This window comes from Thalassophryne amazonica, chromosome 23 (genome assembly GCF_902500255.1).
Source record: "Thalassophryne amazonica chromosome 23, fThaAma1.1, whole genome shotgun sequence".
Lineage (NCBI taxonomy): Eukaryota > Metazoa > Chordata > Actinopteri > Batrachoidiformes > Batrachoididae > Thalassophryne > Thalassophryne amazonica.
Window position 1 is genome coordinate 33,854,524 of NC_047125.1, and position 12,150 is coordinate 33,866,673.

The 12,150-nt window shown below is 47.7% G+C and overlaps 1 protein-coding gene across 1 annotated transcript in view; it reads right to left on the reverse strand.

Moving 5' to 3' along the window:
- svep1 (sushi, von Willebrand factor type A, EGF and pentraxin domain containing 1) overlaps window positions 1-12,150 on the reverse strand; it is a 97,460-nt gene that overhangs the window by 5,024 nt on the left and 80,286 nt on the right. The window contains 24 exon segments of the mRNA XM_034164156.1: window positions 1,029-1,116; window positions 1,118-1,167; window positions 1,170-1,211; window positions 2,859-3,035; window positions 3,128-3,301; window positions 3,424-3,487; window positions 5,150-5,305; window positions 5,502-5,736; window positions 6,139-6,831; window positions 6,833-7,067; window positions 7,070-7,202; window positions 7,204-8,321; window positions 8,324-8,389; window positions 8,392-8,754; window positions 8,757-8,862; window positions 8,957-9,005; window positions 9,007-9,627; window positions 9,749-9,916; window positions 10,206-10,397; window positions 10,543-10,627; window positions 10,937-11,113; window positions 11,209-11,328; window positions 11,645-11,818; window positions 11,906-12,076. Coding sequence (XP_034020047.1) covers window positions 1,029-1,116; window positions 1,118-1,167; window positions 1,170-1,211; window positions 2,859-3,035; window positions 3,128-3,301; window positions 3,424-3,487; window positions 5,150-5,305; window positions 5,502-5,736; window positions 6,139-6,831; window positions 6,833-7,067; window positions 7,070-7,202; window positions 7,204-8,321; window positions 8,324-8,389; window positions 8,392-8,754; window positions 8,757-8,862; window positions 8,957-9,005; window positions 9,007-9,627; window positions 9,749-9,916; window positions 10,206-10,397; window positions 10,543-10,627; window positions 10,937-11,113; window positions 11,209-11,328; window positions 11,645-11,818; window positions 11,906-12,076 — 5,457 coding nt within the window.

A 12,150-nucleotide genomic window follows, 5' to 3' on the forward strand; every position in this document is an offset into this window, starting at 1 on the left:
TTGCATAAGTCAAATGGTGTCCACTTTATAGTCTTCTCAAAACATTAAAATTACTGTTCTGGATGCTCAGAATGCATCTGGGCTTATCTAGAAACCGTTGGCTTCTGCGGGCCTCACGCTTTGTCCCGCCCAATTTCTAGTTCTAAATTGCGCCCTTGGGTAAGCTCCAGACTTCATATGGGTACAGTGGCTGAAGGTGACTTGTGCTAAAATTGGGTGGTGTATAAATAAACTGAAGTGTGATCATATGGTCTGTCAACATTATTAATTATCACCCACGCTGGCAATGTGGAAAATGTTTCTGTCCAACTTTGAAGACAATAACTAATAGAAGTCAGTAATTCTGAGTTTTCAGAGTCGTCTGTGTTAATTTTCCATTTTGCTTTGAAGTACACGTTCCATTTCAAATAAATCCATCAATCAAACCTTGGTAGACAAGAAAAACAGGCAGCAGAAAGAACAAAGACGTCTTTTCTTTATCCTCCTTATGAGGACAGTGAATTTCATGCACGTTATCTAACGTGTGAAAGAGCTCAGTTATGCTGTTTAAGTATAATTTAACCCGTGGAAATTCCCCTTTGCACTGAAACAAAGCAACAAAACAAAAAGCATGTCAGTGTAAGTACAGGGAAGGAGGGAAGGAACCCAATGCAACTGCAAACAATCGCTGAAAAGAAAGAGCCGTGCACGAGACAAAGTGCAGGACAAAGGCTGCTGTCAAACATTCAGATGTTATTTCATCAGCAGGAAGCGTGCAGCTCATTAAATAAGAGTGTTCCCTGGAGAACGTCTCTGTGAACAAAAGAGGACGTAAGCTGCCATGTAAATTGAAGCTGGGAGCCGTCCGAGTGCAACACGGCACAAAGGGCAAGCAAAGGTGTGCACAGTACCAGCATGCACTGTAACAGTCTTCTCCAATCTCAAATGACATTCAGAATTCCCAGGAAGGAGCTAACCAGGGCTGCCCAAACATTACGCAGAAAAGTCCAGATTCTGGAAGAGACGGTCGGTGTTATTTTCAGACTTACGCTCACACACGGCGCTGACGGGGCTCCAGCTCTGGTCTGGTCTGCAGGTGATGGTGCCGCTGCCTTTGGCCTGCAGTCCCGTGGGGCAGGGTGACGGTTACAGACTGTCCCACGTGGAACACCTGCTGGGATCCATGGGGCTGGTGGCCTGTCTCCAGCCCGGAGGAGGTTGACATGTCTTCGCTGTGAGGGACAGAATAATTACACCCGTCCGATTCTGAGGCGACCCGTGGAGCGGTTCAATGCTTAGGGCGCTCTATGATAGCAAAAACCAAGCTGTCATTTTAACAACACAGTAACAACGTGTGACACGTTTAACTCTGTCAATATAGACTATCGATCCATGGACAATCAGGGAAGTTCAATAGCATTTGAAACCCTTTTTTTTGTCCTGATTAACAACACACACACACACACACACACACACATTACATTTGTACCAGACTGAGCTGCTGATTGCATCATTTGATATGATATACTAAGGTCACTCTATAAAGCATTTAATTATTATTATTATTTTTTTTATTTTAAGTTTTTATTTACATCTTTTACTTAAACACCACCTGTGTATGCTCTGTTTGTCTCAACGTTCTTTCTGCTACTTACCGCAGAAGTGTGCAGAAGAGGGACGGTGGGAGGGGAGGGGACTGTTTTTGTTCCCCTTTAGAAGATTCCATTCAATTGTTATATGTTGTAATCAGCATCATTTGCAAGTTTTTTTTTTAATATGTATTTTAATTTTTATCACTTTCTTTTAAATTATTAAATGTTGGTGTGTTATTGTAATTTATAATGTGCAGCACTTTGCATTTATCCTTGAAAACATCTAAAATGATGTAATATGTAATTACAAATCTACTGTATGAAAGTTTAGATGGCCAATAATTGTTTAAAATAAAATTAAGTTGTAACATTTGTTTTTCAATAATAAATAAAATATTTAAAAACAAAAACATGCCTATTCACACAAAATCAAGTGTGTGACAAATGAAATGTCTTTTTCTAGTTAATTATAGGAGCTAATTAATTATGACGCTCTCGCCGTTAAAAAAGATATCCACATTGGTTTCAGTTACAGATTAGTTATTGAGTGTGAATTAAAGTGATTAAATACAACTCCTTTTTATTACTAATTACAGGAAACCACCTACAAGAAAACCGTGCACTCTGAAGATGAAAAGTGGTTCACACCAGTTTTTTTGATTTATAAATATTAGTAAAAAGTTAATAGTGTTGCTTCACAGCGGGAAGGTTCATGGGATCACTCCCACCTGTGACCTTCTGTGTGGAGTTGCCATGTTTCTCCCCATGTTTGTGTGGGTTCTCCCACATCCAAAGACACACAGGTTAGGTGGACTGAAACCTTAAACTGCCCGTAGGTGTGACTGTGTTTGTTTGTCTGTATGTGATCCTGCGACAGACTGGCGTCCTGTCTGGGGTGAACCCACCTCACGCCCTGTGACTGCTGGGATAGACTCCAGCACCCCATCAACCCTTAATTGGAGTAACAGACTATAGAAAATGGATGGATGGATGTTTGCACTTGTGCAGAGTGAAGATTGTGCAAAATATGAAGTTTTTTGCACACATAATATAATAAAAACAATGATAATAATAATAGTAATGTCACTTTGAAGCAGAAAAAAGTACAAACCTCTTAACTGAATGAAGCATCAAGACAACAATAGATAAACAATTAAATAAGATAAAACCATAAGACTAATTATTATCGACAGCAGGAATAAATCTGTATATCTGCGTAAGCGACTGAACTGAGGAGGACTTTATGAAGCGGACTGCTGTGCACGCGCGTGTGACAGAGGGTCTTACGCTGGCAGGTGGGGAAGATGGAGCTCCAGGTGTTATCGCCCATGCACACCACCAACGGATCTCCGAGCAGGCGGTAGCCTTTATCGCACTGGAACTCGACAGCGCGCCCTGTGTTCAGGTTGTGCTCCTGCACTTTGCCGTTCAAGACGTGTTTGGGGCTCTCACAGCCGCGGGCCACTGAGAAAACAGCACAAAGTTTACTGACGTCATTCTTCAACTTGAGCAGCTTTTGTCGAGTTCCCAGTTTGTGTTTGCTGGATGCTCCTTACCTTCACACAACGGCGCCGGCGTGCTCCACGAGCCGTTAGCCAGACAGCTGAGTGTCTGAGGACCAAAGAGCTGCAGGCCCGGACTGCACACATAGGTGGCGTTGTTTAGGTAGGTGTCTCCTGTGGTGTGCACGTGTGCGTTTTTGACTGTGGGAGGAGGTCCACAGGACTGTGCTGCAGAGAAACAACCACAGCAGATGTTTTCTGGGTTCCCAACGCTGCTAAAACTCTACGCTCAAACTCGCACGTCTTCACTGCACTTCAGAACTTCTGTGTTTTCTCCCGTGTGGACTCACCGACACATACAGGCTGAGTGCCGCTCCATGTTTTGTCTCCCTGACAGGTCTGGATGGAGTCACCCTGAGACAAAGTGCAAAAGGTAAAGCATCTCTACATTTGTAGTTTTATTGACAGCAGGAAATATGATCCAAATAAAATATTACATGACTTAGAGATTTATTTTGGGTTATTTTGATAAATGTGATTAACTAGTTATGTGGCTTCTGTCACCAGAGTTCCATTCACAACATTTTAATACCTCATTTTTTTATTAACTCAACTCCTTTTCAGACTTTTTCAGGATCTGCAGGAAGCCTGAGAGACCCTGAGCGAGGACTTGTCCGCGTGGAGACGGGTAAAGGTGTCCAACAGTGTGACTCAGCTTTCAAACACTCATCCCACTAAGAGGAAGTCATGCAACTTCCAGTAAACCAATTTACAGCGATTAGCACAAGGCACAAAGCCGGCTTCATAAAAACCACCTGAGAAGATTGAAGAAAAGTCTACAAGGAGCGGCCAGATTGGAGTGACAGCACCTGTACTTTCAGATTCCAGATTTTCTAACCTGCCCTTATTGTTTTGAGGCTGCATCCAGCAGCAAGTCTGCGTTTTCTAACGTTTACTCCTCGGAAGATGTTCTTGTTTTGGCCAGCTATTTGTTTGATGTCCGCCATGAGCAGAGAAAAGGCTGAGTGGTTATTTAAGTGTTATGAATTCCAAAGACAGCTCAGCAATCCTTCATAAGACTGAAGAATGAGACGGGCGGCTCAAACGTTAGGTGTGGCTCAGGTGGAGATTTGGTGCATTCTTCAAAAAGAACACAGTGTTTACTTCACAAACACCAAAGTCAATGTCCGTCTGTGAGTGATGAGTGTTATTCAAGAAAGACATGTTTCTGCCAAACTTAGTTTTCATGGTGAGACATACAGATCGCATTGTTTTGGTTTTTTTTTTTTTTGAATGTGTGCAGAGTTGAACGTGAGAAGGCGTGTGTGTGGACAACATCTCATCAATATCTCAATCTCATCTTGGTACAACCTCCTCACTATCAAACACAGAACTAAACTTTTCCACATTATCAGTCAGTCACTGGTTCACCCCAAACCCCTCGAGTTGCTCGGTGATCAGGAAGCCCCCCTGATCACTGAGCACCCCTCACACCGTCTTCACCACTCCTCCCAGTGACTGCCATCAGGCAAGCCAAACAACGTCCCTCTGGGCCACAAAAATATTTACAAGAAATCTTTCATCCGCTCCGCGGTAGCAGCCCTCAATAAGAACACAGTGAACGGTGAAGTTTTGTGTGAGTATTTTATGTTTTTATGAGCCAGTTGAAGAGTTTCTGTGACCTTTGTGGGACAGACAATAATGTTTATTCTATTCAACACTCGACTGAAGGTCTGAGTCCTAAGATCCACCTATCCCTGGATTCTGCAACCTGAAGTTAAGTCCAGTACCCATTTTCAGCTGGGTGGACGAAGTGTCATGTCCAAGGACTCCCACTGAGAGATCTGCTCCACCCGCAGGAACGGTGAAATCTGCCAAAAGCTGGGGAGGTTACACTCAGAAAAAAACTAGATAAGCTGCCCAGAATACAGAGGCAGGACAGGGGTGTCCCCAAAGCTCCAGTTACACCACCAGAGCAACGTCCCAGTACCACAAATGTGCCTCAGCACCGGCATCCACCCCTCCATCCTCCCCCACAGGTGTCCCCTGTGCCAATGAAAACTGATCGGCGAGTACCTTCATTTCAAACCCAGGGAGGCAGGAGTACATAACAAAGTCTCCATAGTTGTAGCTGTCTCCCTCTGTGACACCGTGAAGAAGAGGAGCGGGTTTCTCACACACCACCAGCTCACAGGAAACTGAAGAAACGCTCGGCGCCCAGCGTCCACCCAGCTTATCACACAACAAAACAATAAGGACAGGAAAGACACTACATTATTTGTGGATTTGCTATGATGATGATGATGAACTGGTCTTAGAGGCGTGCTACTCACTAAACTGTCATTTACTGTTTTCCGATACATGTAGACTCCAAAGAATTCCAGTTGACGTGCATCCGTACAGCGGGGTCAAACTACAACCAACCTACCTGACACTCAGCCAACGCTGACCCCTGGAGGTAGAATCCAGGAGGGCAGGAGAGGACGATGGTGCCCCCTACAGGCGTAAGCTCTTTCCCAGTGATGACCAGGTGAAGGATGGAGAGGTTGGTGGGGAGCAGACAGGGGATGGGACGGCACCGAACGCTGTGTTTGGACCAGGTACCGTCACTCTGGCACGACAGAGAGTCCGCCTGAGAGGCCAGTTCATAGCCCTCATCACACCTGGAGAGAGAATGATCAAAAACATGAAGGTGGGGAAACCGTGAATGGACTTTTAGAATTCACACAGCACCACCTGCTGGCTGACAGAGAAGCATACAGCTGCCAGTAGGCATGAATTCTCAGCTGCATCTGGATTAGTAGTAGTTTTTTTTCTTGTGACCACGCCTCTTTGTTCAGGGCCAAGACAGAAGATCATCTCCAGGGTGACCCCCTCAAAATAAAACAGAACCCATAAAAATTGTAATAAATCCTATTGGCTTTTTACATTTTTATGGGTTCAGATTTTTTTTTTGGGTGTCACCCTGTATCTGCAGGAGATCTGCATATTGATTTGGTAAAGTTTTTTATGTGTCACCAATCCATATATTATTGTTGATCAAACCCTGGACAGGTCGGGGTTACCTGTATGTGATATGGCTGAGGTAGGTAAAGGTCTCGCCCACTACGGCAGCGTTGGTGACAGATGGAGGTTTTCCACAGTTCACAGGTTCACAGCTGATCCTGGGCTCCCCCCACCTGCCGTCTCTTCCACAGGAGAGATGTGGGTAGCCTTTAGCCTGGAAGCCGGGCCGACACCTGTAGAGAACAGTGTCTGTGAAGGCGGAAATGCCACCCTGTAGGACACCGTTAGGAACAGTGGGAGGGGGGGCACTGCACCTTCCCCGCCCGCACACAGGAACCCCGGGGCTCCACACCCCTCCTTTTTCACACACTGCCTGAGAGGGACCCAGCAACTTGTAGCCATCGTCACACTGGAAGTGCACTTTGTCTCCACAGGCGCGCTGGTGTCCCAGAACCACCCCAAATTTTACAGTCGGCAGAGTGCACGTACAGGGCTGGCACTGGGGCACAGTGCCCACCCAGACCCCTTGACCGGAGCACCGCAGGACTGGATCCCCAACAACCTCGTAACCATCGAAACAAACATACTCCACAACGTCATCGTAGTTGAAGCTGGAGCCGTTCAAGAAGCCGTGGCTGATGTCCTCAGGTGGGTCACACGTGATGATGTCACAGCGTGGTGGCGGTTTGTCCCACAGTCCATCTGACTGACAAACGCGTGTGTTGTCTCCGTTAAGAGTATAGCCCTCATCCATCATACCTGATTTTGTTGTTGAAGCCAAACTCTGACCCCAACACGTGGCCATTGGGCACCTGTGAGGGCTTTCCACAGCGGGCGGGGACACACGTCGGAAACTCGTGACTCCAGGTCCCATCAGCCTGGCAAACACTGACAGACTTCCCTTTCAAGATGAAACCAGGCTGACAGATCAGTTCTACCTCATTGTTATACGTGTACCCCTCCCCTCTCACAGTTATATGACTCGGGACTTTGGAGGACCACAAGACACAGGTTCACACCATGGCTTTGGTCCATCCCACTTTCCATCAGCCTGACAGACAACAGCGTTACGGCCCTGGAGGACAAACCCAGGACTACATTCATAGCGCAGAACCTCAGGATTAAACAAAAGCACGTCCATGAGTGGTGCCATTAGCGAGGAGGCCCAGGTCACCACAGGAAACAGGCACACAAATTGGGGCCTCACTAGTCCACAGTCGACCCGATACACAATGCCTGACAGCTTCCCCCTCTAGTTTATACCCGTCTTTACAGGCATACTTCACCAAACTTCCAAGAGAGGTATCGGTCACATTGACCCAGCCGTGTTCTGGCTGAGGTGGCGTCTCGCACTCCGCAGGGATGCATGCAGGGGCTGTTCCATTCCAGCCTCCATCCTCCCGACAAGTCAACCTGGTCGGTGTTGTCAGGTCATAACCTTTATGACAACGGTACTCAATCAGTGTCCCATGAAGGAAGTTCAAGTCCATGGGTGATGTGTCTTTCGAAGCAGTGCCAGTCGCTCTTTCTGCTGGAGCACTTCCAGATTCTGACACCTTAACATAGTCCCCAAAGTCAATGTGAGGAGGCAGGCCACAGTCTGAGGGCACGCAGACAGGAACAGAACTAGACCAGCCAAACTCTTCACAGGTCAGATGGTCCTGTCCTACCAACTGGAAACCAGGAAAACAGCTGTAGAAAATAGTAACACCAAAACTATGATCCTGGCCTTCTACAAAACCATTTTCAATGGGTTCTGGTGGGGTGCAGGATATCTGTGTGCAGGTGGGTGGCTTCAGGTTCCACTCACCGCTGGCCAGGCACTTCAGAGTCTCTGGTCCTTGAAGACAATACCCACGTTGGCATGAGTACACGGCACTGTGGCCGAACTGGAGCTTTGTATAAACCACTTTTCCATTTGCAATTTGTGTAGGGATCGGGCATTCAACTGGTCGGCAAGAAGGCACCCCTCCAATCCACACCCCCCTCTCTCCACAGAGGACAGTGGAGTTCCCCACCAAATTATATCCACTTTTACAGCTGTAGAGCGCTGTGCTCATATACATCAGGCCCTGGACATCAACAATGCCATTAGAAATTTCCATAGGCTGAGGACATTCCACAAGGATGCACTCTGGGTAAGGGCGGCTCCACTCCCCGCTGGCTAGACAGGACAAGGCGCTGTCTTTTCTCAAAGAGAAGCCGTTCATGCAGGTGTAAATGACCACCGAGCCAAACGGAATGGGGGCACGGATGAAGAACTTCCAAATGGCACATCAGGAGGTGATCCGCAGAATACCTGCTTACAGACGGGAAGGTGTCATTCCATTCCTGGGACGGCATACAGCGCAGTGAGCGGGCCCCTTTGAGGATGTAGCCATCCTCACAGGATAACTCCACTGTTCCAGCTTCAGAGTCCACACTCTTTAAAACCAGGTGGTTTTCCTCCAGTGGTGGCTCTGGACACTGGACAGGGGAGCAGCGTGGACGCTTTGTCTTATCCCACCTTCCATACTTCAAGCAGGTCCACACTGCCTCACCAACCAGTTCATATCCTTCGTCACAGATATACTCCACTTTCCGTCCAACATCAAAAACTGAACCCCTGTAGTGACCGTGGTCAATATTGGGGGGGGGATCACACGTTAGGAGGAGGCAGGACGGAGGGTCGTTATGGACCACATGCGATTGGCTTGGCAAACTCGCTCTGGACGACCAACCAGCCTGTATCCTGCGTTGCAGGCGTAAGTCACCTTGCTGTTGAAGGTGAATCGGCCTCTGCTCTGAAGATGGATAGAAACACAAATTAGATGCAGCCTTTATGATGCTTTGTGTCTTATTCATGACACTAATTAATACCATCTGTGCATCTCATACCTGAATGAATCCATTCCTCAGTGGGGGAGGGGTGGAGCAGGACACGGGCACAGGTGGGCAAAACTCCTCCCCACTCTCCATTGGCCTTGCAAGTCCTTCGCTTTTCTCCTCGGATCAAGAAGCCTTTTTCGCAGCTGTACGCAACCACAGCTCCAAAACTGTAATTTATTCCACTCACGTATCCTCGCTCGATGCTTTCCGGCTTGGCGCATCTTACCGGCACACAGCTAATATCGTACGGTGAAGGTTCCCATTCTCCTCCCATCAAGCACCTCAACGTGGCTGTAGTGTTCAGCATGAAGCCCTCCTCACATTTGTAGCTTACTTCAGTGTTGCTAGCATATTTCGGTTTGTTGGTGGAGTCCAAAATGGCGTGGCGCAGGTCAGGAGGACGTAGGCAAAAATTTGCAATGCAGCGAGGGGCTTCCATTCCATCAGGGAACGCCCACACTCCCTGGGCATTGCACACCATTTTGGAGTTGTTGCCGGCAGTGTAGCCATCGATGCAGTAGTAGTTAGCCGTGTCTCCATACAGCTGGTGGCTCTCGTAAGGCTCAGCGTGGTCGATGGCAGGCGGGGGGCCGCAGGAGCGGGGAACACACTGAGCAGAGCTGTCACTCCACTGGCCACTTGGCAAACACTCTCTAAACTCTGGACCAATCAGAGTGTACCTGCAGGCAAACATAACGACATCTCAACATCAATTCTGCAGGAAGTATTAAAAAAATCAAATTTTGATTGCTGATGATATGTTTGGCTGCAACTTTATATTTTAGTTTTTAACACACTCACCCTTCTTTGCAGATATAGTGCACTTTGTTTCCCAGCTCAAAGTTTAGTCCGGTCCTCGTGGCGTCACGTAGCGATGGAGGCTCACCGCACACGACACTCACACAGCGGGGGAACGGTCGGCTCCACTCCCCGGTTGCTTCACAAACGATGTCCATGGAGTCCTGTGGTCTTCACACCAACACACGGAGTTTACAATCCCACACCACTGCACTGACACTTACAGACATTTCTAGGTTATGACTGGTGAGTGGGGCTGATGCTCCCCCCACGGTCTGGTTCTGCTTGAGGTTTCTTGCTGTTAAAGTGAGTTTTTCCTCACTGCTGCCACTTTTGTATTCCTGTTTTTGGGTCTCGACCTGCTCTGTATGCAGACAGCCTTAGGACAACTTATTTTAGGTGAAATACAGCAACTCAGTCTGATGTTCTAATAAAAAAAAACTGCGGAGAGCATCATCACCTGTATCCCTGGGCACAGGTGTACGTGACAGTCGACAGGTATGTGTTGGTGTGGAGGGTGTAGTCTGCATGTTCGATGATTGGAGGCCCCCCGCAGGTGACTGGGTGGCAGACAGGTGGCGTGCCGCTCCACCTCAGACTAGCGAGACACTGGAACTCATAGGGGACTTGAGGCAGGAAGCCCTTCATACAGCTGGGGTGAATCAAACACACAAACCCAAAGTCAATAATTAAACAGACACAATCAGACTGACTCCAGTTTTTAATAGTTCAGTAACAGTTCAGATTTCTCACTGTTGTCGTTACACCGTGAATGCTGTAGGGGATGCTAAAGATACCTGAAAGTCACCTTTCTTCCATAGGTGAAGTTGCTCCCCGTCATGACTGAGTTTTCTGGAACCAGTGGCGTTGGGCAGGAGAGTGCTTCAACACAACAAAGACGGTCATTAATAAAAGATTCTTTCCATCTGTCCAATGACTGACTGAAGTCCAGCAAAGATCAAATTCAATCCGACTCTACGCACATGGGAAAGACATAAAAGACCATTTCTATTCATTGTAAACAGGCAGGATTATCAAAAAAAAAAAAAATACCAAAACATAAATTCAAAGCAGTCAGAGGAGGAAAAAAATACGATCTCTTCAAAATGTTGTCATAATAATAATAATGATAAGAAAAAGAAGAATAGTTTCTGCGACAGCGCTGCACTGTGATGACCGTTCACAGCTCACCTCTGCAGTAGGGGACAGGATCGTCCCAACGTCCGTCCTCCAAGCAGCGGAGCCGAGACAAGCCAACCAGCTCATAGCCGTCCTCACAGCCAAAGACGACCTCGCTGCCCATCAGGAAGCTGCTGCCATCCCGGTGACCAAACTCTGGAGAACCTGGATTCTGGCACTTCACTGGCTCTGGTGACAACACACACACACACGCACACACAGATTTATTTATTTTGTCTTGTCTTTGTGCTCATGAGCACTCTCTAAGTCGCGCGTCTTCTTGCCTGTGCAGTTCTTCCCGTCTCCGCTGTACGGGTGGATGCAGATGCAGGTGTAGGAGCCGTCCGTGTTCTGACAGCTTGCGTGATCGTCACAGTCAGAGCCAAGCGCACACTCGTCCATGTCTGGAATTCATAAAAACACTCAAACCTTGAACAAGATGTTTATGTTCCTACAACATCACAAAAACATATTCAACCCCAGAACTGCTTCTGCCAAAGGTCAAGGAATATGGTTTGAGTAAGTGTGGATTTCAGATCTGCCCAAAGGCAAAGTCAGCTGGTGGTCAATCACTTCCCTAAAGGTCCAGGTCTCTGAGGTCTGGGTTCCTGCAGCCCAGTATGTTACAAAAACCCAGACTGTTGTCTAACTGTGTGCTGTCTGTATCAGTGGCTGGGATTTAATCAAACCCGCAGTTCCACCCGTTAGATGATGAAGTACCAAGACAGGCCGGTGGGTTTCTTCCCCACTTCCCACTGTTGCTGCAGTGCACCTTGGCGTCTCCCAGCAGGTAAAAACCAGCATTACACCGATACACCACAAAGCTGCCAGCGTGGAAGTCCATGCCCTGAAACACGCCGTTCTCCAGAGGACGAGGACGCCCGCAAGACACTCCTGTAAGACAAAGAGGACAGAGGAACTGAGTCTGCAAGAATGACACAACACGAGCCAGGGGTGGACTATCTTAGTGGTCTGGCTCACTTTCACAGGTGGGCACCGGGTGGCTCCACTCTCCTTTATTTTGACACTGCAGCACTGGCTCCCCCACCAGGTAGAAACCGGGATCACACGAAAGCTGGACCTGGGCGCCGGGGCTGACCTCCACGGTGGAGACGTGCAGGTGGGGCGCAGTGTTCTCCAGCTGGGGGCAGTCTGCAGGAACCAAGCGTGATTCATGATGACTCCATTCACAGGTCTGTTTGTTTTATTAACGTGTGCGGTGCTTT